The 19,895-nt window shown below is 50.6% G+C and overlaps 2 protein-coding genes and 1 long non-coding RNA gene across 3 annotated transcripts in view; 1 reads left to right on the top strand and 2 right to left on the bottom strand.

Annotated features, from left to right (window-relative positions):
* The window catches only part of ACTN3 (actinin alpha 3), a 45,147-nt gene extending 35,541 nt beyond the window's left edge, over positions 1-9,606 (top strand). The window contains exons 13-21 of the mRNA XM_081841783.1: positions 1,240-1,348; positions 1,452-1,592; positions 2,155-2,337; positions 3,673-3,807; positions 4,608-4,787; positions 5,550-5,696; positions 7,321-7,386; positions 7,708-7,866; positions 8,836-9,606. Coding sequence (XP_081697909.1) covers positions 1,240-1,348; positions 1,452-1,592; positions 2,155-2,337; positions 3,673-3,807; positions 4,608-4,787; positions 5,550-5,696; positions 7,321-7,386; positions 7,708-7,866; positions 8,836-8,994 — 1,279 coding nt within the window. The 3' untranslated portion in view covers positions 8,995-9,606. The remainder of the gene's footprint in view (positions 1-1,239; positions 1,349-1,451; positions 1,593-2,154; positions 2,338-3,672; positions 3,808-4,607; positions 4,788-5,549; positions 5,697-7,320; positions 7,387-7,707; positions 7,867-8,835) is intronic.
* Positions 1,645-6,495, bottom strand: LOC309330489. The gene is made up of 3 exons (XR_014151431.1): positions 6,374-6,495; positions 5,744-6,244; positions 1,645-1,662 (listed from the first exon to the last, which is right to left on the bottom strand). It is a non-coding gene; the product is annotated as an uncharacterized lncRNA (long non-coding RNA).
* Positions 9,607-11,424: 1,818 nt separating the features above from the next.
* Positions 11,425-19,738, bottom strand: RCE1 (Ras converting CAAX endopeptidase 1). The gene is made up of 8 exons (XM_081842091.1): positions 19,470-19,738; positions 18,557-18,659; positions 16,784-16,867; positions 15,838-15,916; positions 14,912-15,079; positions 13,793-13,864; positions 12,966-13,028; positions 11,425-12,014 (listed from the first exon to the last, which is right to left on the bottom strand). The coding sequence occupies exons 1-8, from the start codon at positions 19,604-19,606 to the stop codon at positions 11,767-11,769; spliced, it is 954 nt and encodes a 317-aa protein (XP_081698217.1). The 5' UTR covers positions 19,607-19,738; the 3' UTR covers positions 11,425-11,766.
* Between the last annotated feature and the right edge of the window lie 157 nt (positions 19,739-19,895).

The raw sequence follows: 19,895 nt of genomic DNA, 5'->3' as shown, positions 1-19,895 counted from the left end.
GTGCTAGTTGAGGGGTCCTGGCTGCTCCCACTTCAACCCTTGGCCACCACCCCCAACCTCTCACTTCCTGAAGGCTGGAGGTTCATGGCTCACTTCTTATGTGGGACTGGGGTAGCAATACATCTATTGCATGTCTGTCAGAATCCCAGGGATGTCTGATTTCATTGGGGTGGAAGGGAAAGGAGAGGAAAACTCCAAATATTGACTCACCTAAGAAAAGCCCATCTGTCCCAGCATCTGGTTCTCACAGTGGCCAATCAGATGTCTCTTTGAGGAAGCCTGCATGAGCACAGCAGAAACTCTCTCCACTTGTTGTACCGAGGACTATTTTTCTAGGAAAAAGAGGTGCCGGAACTCAACATGAACACCTCCTTTGTTCTCTTATAATGGCAATGTTGTCCACCTTAGAGGTACCAGAACTGAGTTCTGGAGAATTGCACCTGAAAAAAAAGTCCTGGTTATACCCAGCAACCAAATGCGCTGGGTTCCACCCAACTTTGGGGGACCCTGGCAAGCATGTGTGACGTCATACAGTGGGAGGGCCTGTCGTAGCTGTGAGAAGGCCCAGTGGAGCCCACTGCAAATCACAGAATATTGTGGGAGCCCAGCCCCCTCCTTGAAAATGGGGGGACCTCAGCCCCCTGACCCAGATGACACCCCTGCCAGCAACTAGTATTTGAAAGGCCATCAACAAAAACTCCTGGGATCCTCCTATGTGAGGGTCTGTTAAGAAAGATTGACTCTTTGTGGAGTTTTAACTTCAACAGGGGTCTTCTTTTTTCAACTTCTCATACCAAGCAGTTATTGGTGAATTTTGGGAAGAGCTGCAAGAATTTAAAAAGAGAGTCTTTGGAGGGCCTCCACAAGTCCCTCATCCTTCTCTTAAAGGACTGCTGAGATTCTCAGGTTGCAGAATGCTTGTCTTGCCAGCCCCACAAATGTGTAGGCCTTCTTGAACTTTTTAAATTTCACTATTGTGCTCAATTGAAAGACAACCTTGGTGTGAGCAATGATGGGTTCTACGCTTAAAGTAGTCACATAGTTTTCCTGTTGCATGGCCTTTGGGTGGCTGATTTCCCAATTGTCGCGGTCCCTTGGCTGGGTTGAAGTCAGCCTCCTCTTCCAGACTTGTGGGTGGGTGATGAGAAAGGAAAGGTGTCCGTTCTGATGCTCTCCTGCGGGTGGGGAAGTCCATAGCCTCAGCTATGCACCCCTAATCCTTGTGGCCCATCACTACAGTGAGCTGGACTACCACGACGCAGCCTCTGTGAACTCCCGCTGCCAGGCCATCTGTGACCAGTGGGACACCCTGGGGACACTCACTCAGAAGAGGAGAGATGCACTGGAGGTGAGGAAAGGGGCGCTGGCAGGATTTGGTCTCTTCTTCTTCAGTATGAGGGAGGTGACTTTATTCTCCGATTCTCACCTTCTTTCCTCTCCTTGCCACCCAGCGTGTGGAGAAGCTGCTGGAGACCATTGACCAGCTGTACCTGGAGTTCGCCAAGAGAGCTGCCCCCTTCAACAACTGGATGGATGGGGCCATCGAGGACCTTCAGGACATGTTCATTGTGCACAGCATTGAAGAGATCCAGGTGAGGCACATCAGCAGGGCCGAATGCTTCTTGAGAACTCCAAGCAATTACATTGGGCCTGAAATTAGAGCTGGAGAAGGTACAGTACAGGTCAACAAGAGGTGTTGGAAGCAACTTCATGTTGGTAAAAAAAAGGTTTCTTAGCTATGATGGAGGAGGAACATGATACAGGTTTATAACAGTATGAATCATGCAGAGAGTGAGAGCTATCCAACATGGATGGCTTTAAAAGAGGATTAGACAAATTAATGGAGGATAAAGTTATTGGTGGATGGCTGTGTTCTACCGCCACTGAATACCTGTTGTTGGGAATCACAGTTGAGCAGGTTGCCAACGCATATGTGTCCAGATCACAAGTTTTCTGGAGGCACCTGGTTGGCCACTGGGACAACAGGATGCTGGACCAGGTGGGCTGTGAGCCTGATCCAGGAGGCTCACCTCATGTTCTTACGAAGAGCAATAGATTTAGGCAAAGCAAAAGGAAGTAGAGAGAGCTCATTTCCTTCTGCCTGCCATACTCACCTGGACAGCAGCTAATTTTCACCCCTTCCTCCTGGAGCAGAGCCTGATAACAGCCCACGAGCAGTTCAAAGCCACCCTGCCTGAGGCTGACAAGGAGCGCATGGCCATCCTGGGAATCCAGAATGAGATCCAGAAGATTGCGCAGACCTACGGCATCAAGCTGTCGGGCTTGAACCCTTACACCAACCTCTCGCATCTTGACATCGCTAACAAGTGGGACAGGGTGAGAGCATCCTTTTAAGAAACCAGCCTCATGGTGTGTCTGTGGGAGCTGTGTGAGGGTCTTGGGCAAAGGCTTTTGCTGGTTCGGGTCACCCCCAAGGTGCTGTGCTCCTCCCAGCCTCCTGGGGATACTGCCTTCATTTCCTTGCTTGTGCCCCCCTCCCAAAGAAACAGGAGACGTCTAGATGAGGTGTGCGGCTATGGGGCACAAAAGCTATATACCTTCTCCAGAATCAAAAGTAACTCTGAATACCAGTTGCTGGGGAATGGTGGCAGGAGAGGGCTATCCATCCATCCATCCATCCATCCATCCATCCATCCATCCATTTGTATGCTGTCCATCTGACTGGGTTGCCCCAGCCACTCTTAGCGGCTCCCAACAAAAAACAGTAAAAACACAAACACAACATCAAACACTAAAAACTTCCCTGAATAGGGCTGCCTTCAGATGCCCTCACATCCTGCTTGCCTGCTTCCCATGGGGGCATCTAGGATGCTGGACTAGTTGGGGCTTTTTTAGTTTTCAGGTCTTACCTGGTGTTCTTATGGGGGACCTGAGCAGACACCCTCACCCCTGCCAGCTCCAGATTGTTTTCTAGAGAGGAATGGAAAGTCCACTGCCAAGGCACAGACCCATCCCCTGTTTGTTTATAAAATGATTTACAAAATGCCAACTCATTAAAAAGATATGTTAAAATCATTAAAGAATAATAAAATGAAGAACAAGTGCCCAACAGTGCAGAAAATTAATTCTCCAACAAAGCTTAGCAAGCAATCCATGTTTTCAGCAAGGGATGAAATATCAGAATTGTAGCTGCCTGTCCAGTTTCAGGAGGGCATTTTCCCAATCTCTGGGGCCTTGACTGATGCAGAAGCTAAACAATGCTGCGGTCCTTCATCCCTGATTCAATAAGTGACAATAAGTCAAGAGCTCCTCTTTCCAGGAGTAGCTGATTAATTCATTGAGCCTCTAAACCAGATGTGGGGAACCTGTCAGGCCCTCCAGCTGTCATTGGACTCCAACTCCTATCAGCCATAGTCAGCATGGCCAGTGATGATGGGAACTGTAGTGCAACCACATCTGGAGGGCTTTCAGGTCCCCTACCCTAAACAAATGCCAAGAAGAGGAACATCTGGAGGTTCTCCAGCTGCCTTGATGCATGTGCTTTGGAAGTCCTGCTTTCATCCTAGGCAGGAAAGGCTCTAAGTGAGGGGGCAGAGTACCTCCTGTCCTCCCAGGACTACACCCAACACCACACCAACCCACATCTCCCTCCAGTAGGGTCTCTAAACCCCAATACTTATGTGCAGAGTCTCTTTTATCTTGCTTCTCCAGGTGAAGCAGCTGGTCCCACACCGTGATCAAACCCTGCAAGAAGAGCTGGCAAGACAGCAAGCCAATGAACGCCTCCGACGCCAGTTTGCCGCCCAGGCTAACATCATTGGTCCCTGGATCCAGACAAAGATGGAGGTAAGGTCCTCTCCTGCCCCATCCGCCAGGGCAAAATGCCCTCAAGGACCTCAGCTGAGTGGTAGAGCTTTGCATGAAGAAGGTTCTAAGTTCAGTCCCCAGTGGCATCTACTGATAGGACTGGGTGACACTCTGGCCCAAAATCCTTGAGAAATGCTGCTGATCAGCATACAATGCACCAAATATTTGACTCCTTGTATGGCAACTCCTTACCTACGCCCCTATCTACCTACATCCCCTGGGAGAGATTACGAGCTCTGTCTGGTGAGGGGGCTGTCTAGTGGGTTAGAAGCAGGATGGGCATTGGAGCATCAGAGCAGGCTTGAGACTCCAGGATGCTTGGACTGCTTCCCTAAGTCAGAATGTTACTGCTATTTCTTGACCCTTCCACCTTACAACCCTCTGGATGCCACCCATAGGAGGGATCCAACAAATGGCTTTGGAAAGGGTGAAATGGCCCTCTAGGCAACAGGTTATGGCTCCTCTCGTTAGCCAATAAGTGCTGACCAAATGCGGCAGCTTTGTAAAGCTAATGTATAGTGAATCTGTCTTTGCCAGTGACAAACCATCACTTGTAGGGCAGAGATAGCGGACCTGTGCTCCCCCCAGGTGCTTTTGTACAGCAACTTCCACCAGCCTGACTACTGGCCGTGTTCTCTGAGGCCACTAAGAATTGGTACCCAGCCACACCTGGGGGGCTACAGGTTCTCCCAGTGCTGCTGTAGAGGAAGAGTGCCCCATGAACTAGGTTCTAGGGTCTTAAGCTAACAGGAGGCTTCCCTTCTGCCCTCCCCTGGCAGGAAATCGGCCACATTTCTGTGGACATCAGCGGGTCTCTTGAGGACCAGATGAACCACCTGAAGCAGCATGAGCAGAACATCATCAACTACAAGGCCAACATCGACAAGCTGGAGGGAGACCACCAACTCATCCAAGAGGCCCTCATCTTTGACAACAAGCACACCAGCTACACTATGGAGGTGGGGGGTCTGCGTGTGTGTTGCAGGGGTGGGGGCATTTTCGGAAATAATTCCCGGGTGGGCTGTTAAGATACATAAAAGTCAAACTCCACGATGCATGGGTGTAAAAATAATAACTTTCATATGTTTGTGAAAACCAGCCAACTTAAGACTAGTTGCTTAGTCTTCCAAGTAGCAGCTTGCCTTCCTGCACATAAATATAAGCATTTTGAAGCATGCAAGATTAAAGAACTATATGAGTATTATTATTTACTGTGGTTTTATATTTGTTGGAAACCACTCAGAGTGGTTGGGGCAACCGAGTCAAATGGGCAGCATATAAATAGTACATATAGTAGTAGTTGTAATCTACAAGGAATACCATGAGGAAAATTGGAAATTGAGGCAGATATTTATTCCATGACAATTTGAAATTCGAACTGGAACCTATTTAGTGTGTTGGTAGTCTTATTTGTTGGGGTTGTTTCCTTTCCTTTAATTGTTTTATCTTTCTTTTAGCTCTTAAAAGGCAAAACTGTACAAAGTGTGGGATTGTACCAGGCTGAATTTATTGACAGCATTTTTGCTGATTTGTTCATACTATTTTGATTTTCAATAAGTGAATATTAAAAAGGGGGGGATAATTCCTGGCTGAACCCCACCCCCCCAGAATGGATCTCCAGCAAGTAGGTGAAGGATTGGGTGGGTGTGATTGCCCCCACCTCCTTCTCCAGTGCTTCTGGATCTCATTCTGCAAACCCCACTGTCTTTGACTGCATGCAGCACATCCGGGTGGGCTGGGAACAGCTGCTGACCACCATTGCCCGCACTATCAACGAAGTCGAGAACCAGATTCTGACCCGCGATGCCAAGGGAATCAGCCAGGAACAGATGAACGAGTTCCGGGCCTCCTTCAACCATTTCGACCGGGTAAGGTGGCCTCTTGCAAACCCAGCCCTGACCACTCGCACACTCACCGCCGCTTCTCGCTTGCACACTTCTCCCGAGCTTAATCCAACTGCAAGCCTGCAACAGGCAGCCTCCTGCCAAATTCTTGCCTGCACCTCCAGCTCACGCAGCCCTCACACCTGATCCCTGCTGTTGTTCCAGCCATGGAGGCTAATCTAGAGCTGATCAAACGATGGAGTCAGGAGCCTGGTCTCTCGTCCTAGACCAAGGGTGAGGGACTCCTTTTCAGCCCAAGGGCCACATTCTCTCATGGGCAACCCAGTGGCAGGAAGGATGAGAGGCAAAAAAGTGGGAGAGGCAATGGGTGCAACCTTTGCACAAGAGGTCACACTCCAGCTGGGCAAAAGCCCACGCAGGCAAGCAAGAAGCATGATCATAGGTCAGGGCACTTGAGCGGAGCATGCAGCAGGGCCAGCGAAGAAAGGGAAGGCATGCCTCAGGGAGAGTCCCGAGGGCCAGGTAGAGAGGCCTTGAGGTTCCTTACCTTAGCCTAGCTAGATTTTCCTCACCTTGGCCAAGCTAGAGGTTCCTCGCCTTGGCCTAGCTTTTAATGTTTGATGTATTAGAGGATTTTAATATTTTTTTGGGAAGCTGCCCAGAGTGGCTGGGGAAGCCCAGCCAGATGATTATTTTGTCACCTTGGCCTAGCTAGAGGTTCCTCACCTTGGCCTAGCTAAATTTTCATCACCTTGGCCTAGATGGAGGTTCCTTGCCTTGGCCTAGCTATATATTCCTCCCCTTGGCCTAGCTGGAGGTTCCTCACCTTGGCCTAGCTAGATTTTCCTCCCCTTTACCTGACTAGATTTTCCTCGCCTTGGCCTAGCTAGATTTTCCTCACCTTGGCCAAGCTGGAGGTTCCTCACCTTAGCCTAGCTAGATTTTCCTCACCTTGGCCTAGCTAGAGGTTCCTTGCCTTGGCCTAGCTAGAAGTGCCTCACCTCGGCCTAGCTAGATTTTCCTCACCTTGGCCTAGCTAGAGGTTCCTCACTTTGGCCTAGCTCAAGGCTCGCTTGCCACCATCGCCAGCCCATGTCTGCTCTTGATACCAGCAACAAAGAGGGTGTGGCCGGCTAATCCCAGCCTGGCCAACAGAAAAACTTTGAAGGAGTCGCAAGAGGCACAGTGGCAATCTGTGAGGCGGCTGGGACTCCCGAGCCGCCCAATGGCTACACATGGCTTTGGTCTCTCTCTCTCAGCAACCGTTCAGAGAGGAGGCCAGCTCCAAACAAGCCACAAGAAAGGAGGACTTGGCTGAGCGCGGGGCTTGTTCACAGACTGTGGAAGGGCTATAGCTCAGATGCAGAGCATCTGATTTGCTTGCGAAAGGTCATGGGTTCAATCTCCAGTTAGTGCTGGGAGAGTCTCCTGCCTGAAACCTGGGTAAACTGTTACCAGTCTGTGTAGGCAATAGCGGGTGAGGTGGACCGGATGGTCTGTCTCGATGTAAGGCCACTTCCTGTGTTCCTATGAGGGGTGCCCAGTGCCACCAGTTTATGGAGCGTTTCCCTTCAGGAGTGTGGAATTTGGGGCTGGGGGTATCTCCTTCCAAATCAACAGCTTCTTTCCCCCTCTTTGCACTTTGCAGAAGAGAAACGGAATGATGGATCCTGACGACTTCCGGGCCTGCTTGATCTCCATGGGATATGACTTGGTAGGAAGCTGCCCCTTTTGGGGGCCCAGAAGGATAGCTTTCCTTACAACATCCGTTGGAGGGCAAATTCTGGGTAGTTTAATATCACAAGGATCTCCTGGTCTGCTTGAAAATGGTGACTGAACCAAAGCCTTGGCCATCCCTAGACAGCAAAACCTGAGTGGAAATGGGTAGGGTCTGCCCTGAGGCGGTTTTCAGCCCCATTCCATGATCCAAGGGTGGCTCTGGGTGGGAAAACTGGTCAGGGATGCTGAATGTCCCTTGGCGGGGAGCATCCCTCCCTATTTGACCCACATCGCCATTGCTCTTCTCTCCTGACAGGGCGAGGTGGAGTTTGCACGCATCATGACCCTGGTGGATCCAAACAACACAGGCGTGGTGACCTTCCAGGCCTTCATTGACTTCATGACTCGTGAGACGGCTGAGACAGACACTGCCGAGCAAGTCGTGGCTTCCTTCAAGATCCTGGCTTCAGACAAGGTAAACGTTGCACCAAAAGAACAGGAGAAGTGGTGGAGCTATCTCTTGTCCACAGAAGCAAAATTAGTGTCTCTTGCTTATTCATAGGACCCAGCAACATTATGCTGAGGTTGAGTGATATTCTGCAGTTAAAATTAAGATCTAGGCATTGAAGCAGAATTCAAAGCCTTCCAATAATCTGTTTCCTCTCTTCTTTATGTCTCCTCTCCTGCCACTGGGCACATTTCAAGCCTTTCCTGGCAGGTCTAGAAAGTGTTTTTGCAGGGGGAAGTGGGCGGGTGGCTTCTTTCCATTCAGGTAGCAGAGAAGAAAAGGCTATCCTACCCATTTTAGGCTCAGGCCTTGTTTGCCCCTGGCATGCAGCCCTTGACAAACTGCCCCTAAGTGTGGGGAACCTTTGGTGCTCCAGGTGTTGCTGGGACCACAACCCACCAACAGCCAGGAATGATGGGAGGTGTAGTTTGACAACAGCTGGAGAACCCAAGGTTCCATCACAGCTGCCCTAACAGAAAAAGGGTTCCTGGACTCTGTTAGTGAAATATTGCAACTTAGAACAGGCCTGCACGGTGTGCAATGCGTCAACCACATTCCATTCTGAGCCATCTTCTGTGTTGGGTAGCACCAGAGGCAAAAGTGGACAGAGCAACCAAAGTAAAATTAAATAAATTACCATGCTACAGAAGGCTAGTTTCTATTAGCTCATCTCTACCCTCCATCCAGCCTCAGAAGAGACATTATCTGAGTTTGAGGGCATGTTCCTGGCAGGCAAAAATGCTGGTGGAGGGTGCAAAGTATGCCACCACAGCATGCAGTCAAGGGAAATAAAATATGGGTAAGGATGTATAATCTGGGGGAGACAGATAGGGAACCTCGGAGGGCCACATCTGGCCCCCAAGCCTGAGATGCCTCACCCTTGGTCTTTTGAGTAACATGCTATTCCTCCTTGTTTGATCCTCCTCCCTGCTGCAGAACTACATCACGATAGAAGAGCTACGTCGGGAGCTGCCACCAGAGCAGGCCGAATACTGCATCAGCAGGATGACGAAGTACACAGGAGCTGACGCTGTGTCCGGCGCTTTGGACTATGTCTCCTTCTCCAGCGCCCTGTATGGAGAGAGCGACCTGTGATCTCTCTGCTCCCTGTCCCACCCTGCCCACCTACCCCCATCTCACCAGAAACAAAAAAAAAGCACGTGGGAGCAGAGCGACTCCCCACACACTCGCTTGTGGGGAACTGGTGCCATCGAGAGCTTTGTGCCCACCATGGAAGAGGGGAGGGCACTACCACTACTAACCCCACCACCACCACAACCATCTTCCCCCGCTGCTGGGCAAGAGGCTGAGATTCCCCCCACTTCCACCCACATGCTGCAGCTGGTGGATCCAGGGTGGTTTTGGTGAGGAAACAAGTCTCTCAAGGTTCCCCCTCCCCCTTTGTAGAAGCTGTCGTGTCTGTTCTTTGCTGCTGAGCTAGTTGCACACATTCCCCCTCTGTCCCACGCATTCCCTTCCCTCTTCCCCAGAACCCCCCTCTTTCCCTTGGCCCACCCCCACAGGAGAGGCAAGTGTTGTTGCTGACCTAGAGGGAGGGGCCACCGTTTGACCAGAGGGCCACCGCCAAGTGCATCTCCTGAGATTTATGCTGGGACTGGGAAGGAGGCGGGTACCAGAGGAGGCAGGGGAGGGCTGGCTTGGAAGGAATGCTGTACCAATAAACTGCGCCCACTGGAGGCCCACCCAGCATGGAAGTCCTTTTTTTCCCCCACCCTGTTGCACTTGGACAAGTATATGGAATGGCATGTACAGGAGAGGGGAAGGCTAGACCTTTGTGTAGGAATAGATGGGGAGCCAAGGATGGGGAACCTGTAGCCCTGCAGATGTTGTTGGGCAGCAGCTTCCATCAGCCCCAGCCAGCATGGCCAGCGATGATGGAAGCTGTTAAGCAAAAACAAATTCAAATAAGCATCTGGAGGACAATTGGTCTATTGTCTCAAGAGATAACGGAGTGGGCCTCCATGGATGAAGTCAAATGGCTGCGTTAGCAGCACCAAAGAGACCTCCCTGGAGCGTAAGCCTGGACAGTGCGTATGGAGGTCCTGGCTGCCCATACAAGTCCCCCCCCCCTTGGCCTTGCTGATGTGGTCCAAAGGAAGGCAGAGCAATACATCTGGCTCCAACTTGGCTGCAGGAGTTGCAGGAAGGAGGCATACAAGGTGCCATCCAACTGTCTTTGGGACTCCATTCTGGATTTGTGTGGGGTTTACTCTTTAGCCTTTTCTTCTCCCCAAGCTATCCCACAAGACGGTGGAGGTTTAGGATCAGAGTTTATCTTCTCCTAGATGGGCTACCTTCCCAAGTTGACGAGCCCAATCTGCCCCTCACTTCCCTCTACAGCACATGCAGAAACCACCTTCTTGACTGTTGGATCCACCATTGGGCTTGTCTGCTCAATCCACCAGAGCCTGTCTTTGCAAGCAGGGGAAGTCCCTAACTCATTGAGGGTTTGAGACTTATCGGCTATCTTCACCAGGTATAGTTGGCCGGCCAAAGCAGTTTCTCAGGGGGAGGCCACTGCTGCATGCGGACAGCTTCTAGGAGCCACAGAGTGTGAAGTTCAGGGTGTCCCATTGCTGCTTTATATACAGTTCATTCTCTAGCTATCCCCCACCCTCAACACACCGTGGATCGTGTTTAACCACATCCAGAGACAGAAAAAGTATACACACAGTTCTGTAAAATCGCCCCTGGTTCTTATAGCAGTTTGGGGAGGGGAGGGTGGGAGCTCAGCACTTTTGGAATTTTTTTTCATCCTCTGGTGCAAATGGCAGCTTTGGGCTTGTAGTCCCACAAACACCTGGAGGCCACAGGCTCCCCCCACACCAACCTTAGCAGCAACGTGAAGCTTCCTCACTCTGAACTTGGGCCAGATGAGCCTGCAATAGCGTACAACAGGATACTGTCACGTGCAAGGCCACTGGTGGAGGCATGTGAGGTCACTGCCATGATCATATTGCATGTCCAAAGGTTCCTGGAAGAAACATTTTCTCGTACTGTGCTCCTTCCAAGTTGTGTGGCAGAGCAGGGCTCCATCAGTCCAGCAGAGACTGTGATGCTAAAAACTTGCATCTCATCTGCTTCAGTTACCTTCTGGGCAGACTGGGGCAAAAGCACCTACTTTCCGGAAGCAAAACACTCCTCCCTTTGTTTTCAGCAGAGAACTGCATGTGGGATAGAGCTTGATGGGAGAACAGCTGTCGTCAAACTCCCAGTCCCAGTCAATGTGGCCAAGGCTTAGGGATGACGGGAGATGGAATCTCGCAACACCTGGAAGGTCGGCCTCCCCATCTCCATGGCTTCAATGAAGTTGTTGCCTGGTTGCAAGTACTTGTGGCCCACCCTCTGCCAGAACCAACAGAAACTCAGTAAGCTCTGCCCCTTCACCAAGTACCCACCACTCCCAGCCCTGAATAAAACGCAAGCGCCAAGTCTATAATCAAACGACACAGCAGAAGGACAGGCCACCTTCAAACCCCAGCCACAATTAAAACACCAACAGGGCCTCGTTAAAGTCCTTTAATAATAAAAAATAGAGCTCTTTGGGGCCCGGAGGAAAAGAAGGCCCCCCCCCAGGGGTCTATAAAAAGGGCTGGCTGGCTCAGGCGGAGATGTGTGCAAGAACGCAGGCACAGCTACGTTTCCACCGCAAACGGGTTTCAGAGAATGGCTTTTCCCACTCTCCCCATGACAACTGCAGAAGAGGACGAGGCGGGTAGGGGTGGGGGCCATGAGGAGAAAGCCACCTCAAAACCGGCGCAAGTGTACAGCGTCAGCGCTGTGTGCCACTGTGGACGCAAGGGTGCAAGGGGTGTGGGGAGATTGGGAGAAGGTCCCAGGCAGGTGTCAAGAGCAGAGGGAGAAGCTGCCGAGGCTGCTGGTGTGCGAAGTCAGTCTGGAGAGGGAGCAGATGGGCAGGTGGCCAAAGAAAGCGGGATCCGTCATGGGGTGCAAGAGGAGGAGGAAGAGGGTCACTCCCAGCAGGTAGAAGAAGACAACCAGGCAGCGCTGCGGGTGGTCCAGGGCTGCACCGACAGCAGGGAACCCGACATAGTTGCAGAAGGAGTGGCAGAGCACAGGCCCAATGAGGTGCCCTGTGGGGAGAGGGAGGAGGAGGTGATGAGCAGAATGCCTCCAGCAGAGACCATTGAAAATCCTAGTCCTTATGGGCTGGAGAGAAAACTCATGTGGAGTTGCAATCGAAATGGCTTAGGCTAAGAGTTCTCTCTGAAGACATCCTAATTCCTTTCACCACACACACACACACACACACACACACACACACACACACTGAATATTCAATTAACCTATATGGTACCTTAATGCTATTGCCCTAAGAAATCTGGATTGCTTATAATATCTGCTTAAATCTGCCTATCAGGGGAAGTACAGTGTTCTAAAGTAAAAAGAAGCAGCAGCACACACTGATTTTAGGCTATTTATTAATCCTGCCCTCTGCTTCCACACCACTTCTCCTTAAGACAACCTGGTAAAGGCAGGTTAGGGTGAAAGACAGCAGTCACTGAAAGATTCGTGGCCAAGGGGAGTGCCTCTCTGACATTCATTCCTGCACCACACCAGGGGCGCCCTAAGGGAAGGGCCTGCATCACAACAGGCATCATTTCACATTCTCTCGTGCCTCCACCTCTTTCGGCTTTCCTCCTCTGGCTGACACTCAGCATTGTGCAGCCCCTGTAAACTGCGCTGAAAAATTTCTGTCCCCATTGGGCTGTTTTTTAAGCCTTCTCTCTCTCAGTACTGCTGCACCCACCGGAACTCACCCAATGCATGCCAATAGCTCCCACCCCTTGATTCTCCGTGGCCCCGTTTTGGTGCCAAACGTCGGCCATTAACCATTTGGTTTTGGTATCCGAGGGAACTGAGATACTCAAACTCTCTCACACACAATGTGATTGCCAGCTGCTACCTTGGGGAGCAACTGAGAAGGAGAGGGACGGGGGGTCCCCATTAACATAGGCAGCACCTTCTCATTCCTAAACCCCACCCCAACTGGTGCAATTCCCTTATTCACTTTCCCCACCTACCTGTCCGGATGAAGATGAAGGCTGTATATGTTCCGAAAACAGCTGTGTATGAAAACTGGAACACTGTAAAGGGAGGAAGCAGTCCGTCAGAAGCTGGCGGAGGAGTGAGAAGAGGGTGGTAGGGGGCTGGGGAGAGCATCAATTTTCAGGCAGCATCCTCTGGGTGAGCAGGTTGCGCAGTGATACACCACATAATGAAATTGGCTTACTTTGCTTGGCCAACGCCATCTACACCTTTCAGACTAGGCTAAACGCCAATATATACATTTGTGCAGAACGAACAATCAAATTCCTTAGCCCAGGTCAGACCCTTTCGTCCATCTAGCCCTGTACAGTCGTACCTTGGTTTTCAAACAGCTTAGTTGTCAAACGTTTTGGCTTCCGAACACCACAAACCCAGAAGTGAGGGTTCCGGTTTGCGAACTATTTTTGGAAGCTGAATGTCCGACGGTGCTTCCATGGCTTCTGATTGGTTGCAGGAGCTTCCAATCATTTTGGTTTTCAAATGTTTTGGAAGTCGAATGGACTTCCGGAATGGATTCCATTCGACTTCCAAGGTACGACTGTACTCTGAGAGGCAGCAGCTACCCTGGCCCTCCAGCAGAGACGGGACCACCTGATTCCTCCAAAGGAACATGCCAGGAATCGGAGCTGCGGATTGAACCTCTGGGTGCAAAGTGTGCGCTCTGCCACTCAGCTTACATCTCCTCCCGAAATGGTAACACAGCCGTATATGTATGTATATATCAAAAAGACCCTGTGGCCAATGTCCCGCCACCCTCTTGGCTTCTGATGGCGGGGAAAATAAGGGACCGCCCAAGCCATACCTGCTGAGAGGAAGATGCTGGCTGTGCTTCCTTGGCGAAACCGTAGCTGCTCAATGACATGGTGAAAGTGAGCTAGAAAACAAAGACGCAACTCAGCACATGTGGCAGAACAGCCTTCTGAATGGCCTTCTCCCTCCCCACATCATCTCCCTGCAAAATGCCAAGGTTCTTCCCGCGACGTTAGAAGAGCCCGTTGCATTAGTCCAGCATCCTGTTCTCACACTGGCTGACCAGATGCCTGTGCAAATCCCCAAAGCAAGACCCGAGCACAAGAGCACTCCCTCTCCTGTGATTCCCAGCAATTTGGATTCACAGTGGAGGCAGAGTGCAGCCGTTGTGGCTAATTTTTAGCCACTGATAGCTACTTCTCCTCTGTGAATTCATCTAAACCTCTTTTAAACCCATCCAACTTGGTGGCCACCACTGCCTCCTGTGGGATTGAGTTCCATAGTTCAAATCTGAAATGCATGAAATACTTTCTTTTGTCTGCCCTGAATCTCCCAACATTCAGATTCAGAGGGTGCCCATGAGTTCTAGTGTCATGAAAGAGGCATGTTTTTCTCTGTCTGCTCTCAATATGCCATACGTAATTTTATAAATTCCTATCATGTTGCCTCTTGCCTTTTCTCTAAACTAAAAAGGCACAACCGCTGCAACCTTTCTTCAGAGGGGAGTTGTAAACAGACAAGGACATTGGCAGGATTGTTGTAATAACCTGCAGTTTCATAAGAGTAAATAATTAAAGTAGCTGAATAAAAGAATAAGTGAGGTTTCTTTAGAATAGGCAGGAAATGATAAAAAAAAAATTAAGAAGCCGCAGAAAGAGTAGGAAGTGCCCCAAAACTTTCTGTAGTACAAACGCTCCAGTTTCAGCCCTGAGAAATTTGTGGCTTTGCAGGCCTCACTGGACTACAACTCCCATCAGCCCCAGCTAGTAAGTGATGATGGGAGATGGAGTCTTGCAACCTCCACACAGCTTGAAAAGTCCACCACCCTTGGTTTCAGGCCCACAAAAATGTATCAGCCTTGTGCTAAGAAGGAACTAGAAAGTCCAGGCAATTAGGTGAAGGTTGAAGGAAGAAACAGTCTCCTCTTGCCGGGGTAAAATATGGCACTCACCGACTCCGAAGAACAGCGGGCAGGTGAAGACAGCAGGCCCCAATCCCGTGCAAGGGACGAGCATGGGCAGCATGCAGGCCCGGAAGACCAGCTCCTCCGTGAAGGGCGCAATGACCTGGTTGCGGAGCCAGCGCATGTCAGTCAGACAGAGAACCCAAAAGCTGGGGTCTGGGGGGGCGAGGAGGAGGAGTAGTGTTACTTACACCCCACCCCTCCTTGGTCTCCTGAGAAGGCACAGCAGTAGCAACAAAAAGGGGGTGTTTTGTCAATGGGTGTCCAAGAAGGAGGGCAATTATAACCACTTGGCCAGGGGCTTAAAGCACACATTCCACAGAGGCATGGAAAAGCAGGCACTGGGATGACATCCCATCAACCAACCTGTGAGCCTTCCAGCTGCTTTGGACTACAACTCCCATCACTCCAGCCAGCATGAAAAGCTTGCTTCCTGAAATGAGCGCATTGCATACTCGGAGTAGAGTGTCGTGAGGGAAAACAAGGAGACACTCGCTTGTTGCCCTACAGCAAGGTCCGAATGCAGCCTTCCAGGCCTTTACTGTCTATCTGATTATCAGGCTGCAACCCTTACCAGACCTGCTTCACGTCCCCCCACCCATTCAGTGTTTTTGCCTGGCTGGAATGTGTCTATGAACTCTGGTAATGCTTCTTGTTTGCCAGGACAGAAGACAGAGGAAGGTGGGTGGGTAAGTTCAGATGAAAACTAGCCTCCTGTACAAGGGTAACGCTCACATTCGTTACTCCAGCCCCTTTTTGCCTCTGGCTCCGCCCACCCTGGAAAGTGGCCCCTGGAAGCTTCTCCAGAAGGGAATGTGGCCCCTGGCCTGTAAAAGTTCCCCAGCCCCACCCCTAGAGTCTCTCGCAGTTGCTCTCCAAGCCCTGCCATCACATGCCAATCTACGTAGTCTTACCAAAGGTAACTTTCAAACCTTCTACCAGGTCCCAAGGACAGTCCATCGAGAGCTGGATAAGAGGACCAAGGAATAGGACCTGTGGGACGAGGGAGAAGGAGCAAAGAACACGTTCACAAGGACATGTAAAAATCAGCCCTTGCATTTTCTGCACCTGGTGAGTAAATATGGAAGAGCCACATCGGTCAGCATGGCATTGAGGGTTGTCTTTTCCCCCTCCTCCTTTTTAAAAAGCTTTTTATTGAAAAGTTTTAAACTAGTATAAATTGCTAAATATCAACATCATTATTCAAAAATTTGCATAATAAAAAGGGTATAAACTAAAAGAATAAAAGATCAGAACAATTTTCCTGGCAAAACATTTTGATTAGTACACCTGTTCCAGAATAAACAAGAATCTATTCCATCCCAATCTCCGTAACTATTCTTCAGCCTGTCCGCTTCATCTTTCTTGAAATGAAGTGCATTGAGTGGAGATTGCCCTCCATCAAAAAAGTTCTGTCCTATTTTTATAGAGTTGGAAGGGACCACGAGGGTCATCCAGGCTAACCCCCTGAAGCACAGGAATCTTTTGCCCAACACAGGGCTCAAACTCACGACCCTGAGATTAAAAGTCTCATGCTCTACCAACAGAGCTATCCTTTAAACCTCTTTACCCTGGCTTTTGAAACTTGAGGTGTATATCTTTAGGACCCACCTTATTTGGGGGGTTGTAAGTTGCTTTAAACTGCTTTTAATATTGCGTCCTAATGTCTTTACCTGCGGTGGGACCTTAGGATGAAGGGTAAGGCTGTACAAAGGTAAAATGTATATTAATTGCTCCCTACGCTGGCCTGACCTAGCACTTGTACGTGGTCCCCAGAAGGGAGAACGGCTTAAATATGTGGGAGTAAATGAGCCCTGCTGAATCCTAGCAGAGCGCTGGCTGATCAAGAGCTGCACTTACCATGGTTAACAGCAAAGGCAGGACGGTTGCTGGTATAATGCCCTCAAGCCGGAAGCCCATCAGGGCAAGAAGGGATGCATCTGGCTGAGCAGAAGAGGAAACGCCTTCATTAGCCCTGGGGAAGCACAAATTCCCCCCCCCCCAACAATCTGCCATAGCTTGAAATGGTGCAATGTATATAAGTTACAAAGCACAACCGGACATCAATTCATGCCACAGGTCTACCCAGCTGAGGACTGTCTTCCCTGACTGCCCCGGGCTACTGGAGCTCCTTTAACTGGAGATACTAAAAACTGAACCTAGGATCCTTTATACACGCTAATAAATATGGGCTCCCCACTGGGGCACTGTCCTGGTGCTTACATAACAAATAGCTCATGACAGCTTTTCGGCGCCATCTAAAAACATGATTGTTCAGGCAAGCCTACCCGGGCTCTTAGAAATGCCGGTGTGAATTTTAACTCGGTTTAGTATTTTAACTTCCGTGTATGTTTTAACGTATTGTATTTTTTCCTTGATTCTATTATCTTTTTGTAAACCGCTTTAAGGTTTGCTTGTTTGTACAATCAATCAGTGTATAAATTTTATGAAATAAATGACGGCTTGCACAAGTGAGCCAAGCCACAACTGGAGGCATAGGAATACAGGAAGCCACTGGGTATCAAGTCAGACCACTGGGTTCATCCCGATCACTGCCACCTGCAGTGACTGGCAGCAGCTCCTCAGGGTTTCAGAACGGGTCTTTCTGCATGGAAATATCAGGGGACTGAACTCGTGGCTTTCTGCATGCAAAGCAGGTGATCTACCAGAGAGCTATGGTTCTTGCCTTAAAAATAAATTAAGGTTCCAGCCCTCATGGTTCTGAATAAAAGGGCTGATCTAAATAGCATGGTGCCTTCCTGAATGCAAAGTTCGAACATTGTGCTAAAAGCAGACACCATACACATCCAGACACTCTTATATAACTGACAATCTGTCCCCCAGGACAATTTTCTTTTCCATTAGGGCGAAGGTAGATGGTTTCCATCACACAAGCGGTATAAAATGCCTTACTGTAAACAATGTCACACCGTTCCAATAACATCCTACGTAGTCTTCACAGGCTCAGATGCCTGAGAAGTGGTGGTGATGGAGGCACCCCCATAATACTATACAAACGATCATTCCAAAATGTACAGGGGCACAGCAGAGGCATCGGAACAGGAACGAGGGGAGAAGGCAGCAGCCAGAGTTTTGGATGGCACTGATCATGCCGATCACCAAAACAGTTTTGAAAGAATGTCACTGGCTGCCTATTTGTTTCCAGGCCCAATTCAAAAGGCTGGTGCTCACCCACTGAAGTCCTAAGCAGCTTAGGACCCAAGTAGGACCCAACAGCCTCCTCCTGTACCAACCTGAGTGCACATAAAGGGTACCAGCCCACATCCAGCTCAGTAACTGGAGATACCAGGGATTGAACCTGAAACCTTTTGCATGCAAAAGTAGATGCTCTACTTTGCATCTACTGTGCTGCAACCCATGCCCAAGTCGTTTAGGCACCAGGTAAGTTTTGGTTTTTCAAAAAATACCCAGATATTTAAAAACATTTTAGTGCCTTCAGCGTCTTAAACTCTCTGGCTTTTAAATGCTGACCGTTTCGTATGCTTTATTGTTTTGATTTTAGGGTTTAAAAAGGTGGCATATAAATGACCTTACTAATTAAAGAAGCTTGAAGTGACAGAAACCTCCTGCTTATTTTGGCCAGACATTTTCCAGACCTGGCCATGATCTCACCTTAATGCCTGTCACCTCTTTCCAGGCCCAGATGAAGATGGGTGAGAGGCTGGAGACAATGAGGACGCTGGTGAACCTCCGTTTGATGACAGCTGGGTGGTCCCTGGAAGGAGAAAAGCCCAGCAGGAGAAGCTGCAGGAGCTGGACCTCTAGAGGCCCTGGCTCAGGCTGCCCACCCGGCAAAGATGCAAATCCCCACAAGGCAAGACTGCAGCAGGAGCACGGCTACAGTATTCACAGCGTTTATTTCTTACATATTTTTTTTACCCTGGGATAGGAACCCCCAACAGCTTCCCCTATTCAACGCAGAGCTTCCTGCCCGTTTGAAGAGTTTGCAAAGAAACCCACAGACTCTTGCCTGACCCATGTCTCAATCCAGGAAGAAAGCGATTATATAAGCAAAGTTATATAGTGCGGTAGGGGGGCCCGGCTACGCCAGCAAAGGCTCCTGGACACTACTGACTCCCAGAAGTTCTTGCTATCCATTGCAGACGGGCGTTCATAGCTGAGCGCGGACTTCAAAGAAGCTCGGCCACCTTAAGCGCCCACGTTTGGAGTGCAGCGTCGGATCTGGGGGGGGGGGATACTCATTTTACAATCTTTCCCAGTGCATTAAATGTTGCAACTGACACTCAGAGCAACTTCTGCCTCACCTGGAGCACTCGCCTCCCGTCTGTTCGGGCCGTGGCGTTTTCGTGCAACCCCCTCCCCGTCCAGCCCCCAAAGAGCGGGCAAGGTTCCCCCCTCCTCCAGGGAGCCTAGACGCTTCAAGGGAACCTGCGAGCCAAGACTTCGCGGGTGGGTGATGGGGTCCGAGCAAGCGAAAGATGCAGCGCGCCTGGCCCGGCGGGGAGCCGAGCGGGGCTCCCCCCCCCCCCGCCACGGGGGCGCATCTCGGCTCTCCTCCACTCACCTGGGCAAGTGGCTCTTCCACACGTAGAGGCTGCCCACATAGCAGCAGGCCAGGCTGAGGCAGGAGAAGAGCGAGGCCCAGCAGAGCCCCGAGCCGGAGCCCCCCGGCTCCGCGCCCGCTGCCGTCTCCTCCGACATAGGAGATCAGAACAGCCCGGCTGCCCAGGCAAGGCAGGCTGGGCCGCGTGGAGGAGCCTCCGCCTCCAGGCCGCGGAAGAGGAAGCCAGCTGAGCGGGCGGCGCAGCCAAGGGCAGGGGAGCGGGCCCGGCCCGCCAAGCAAGTGCGACGGGAAGACCCCCAGCCGGGGCAAGGCGGGGGCGCCGGGGCGGGGGCTCCACCCACCGCCCACTTCGCGGCTTGCAAGCGTTTCCCACGGCAAGCTCCACCCCCCTCCCCACATGGCAGCGGTTTCACCGCGCGCGCTCTC

This window comes from Podarcis erhardii (assembly GCF_964252035.2).
Source record: "Podarcis erhardii genome assembly, chromosome: 15".
Lineage (NCBI taxonomy): Eukaryota > Metazoa > Chordata > Lepidosauria > Squamata > Lacertidae > Podarcis > Podarcis erhardii.
The sequence above is the reverse complement of the archived record's forward strand: the minus strand, read 5'-3'. Positions and strand labels throughout refer to the sequence as shown.

Bases quoted from the DNA above. Each gene is read 5' to 3' on its own strand.
- RCE1 (XM_081842091.1), bottom strand. From the start codon at position 19,606: ATGTCGGAGGAGACGGCAGCGGGCGCGGAGCCGGGGGGCTCCGGCTCG. The intron at 15,917-16,783 runs GTAAGTGCAGCT...CTCGTCCCACAG, and splicing joins TGCCTTTGCTGTTAACCATG to GTCCTATTCCTTGGTCCTCT. The intron at 13,029-13,792 runs GTATGGCTTGGG...CTCCCTTTACAG, and splicing joins CAGCATCTTCCTCTCAGCAG to TGTTCCAGTTTTCATACACA.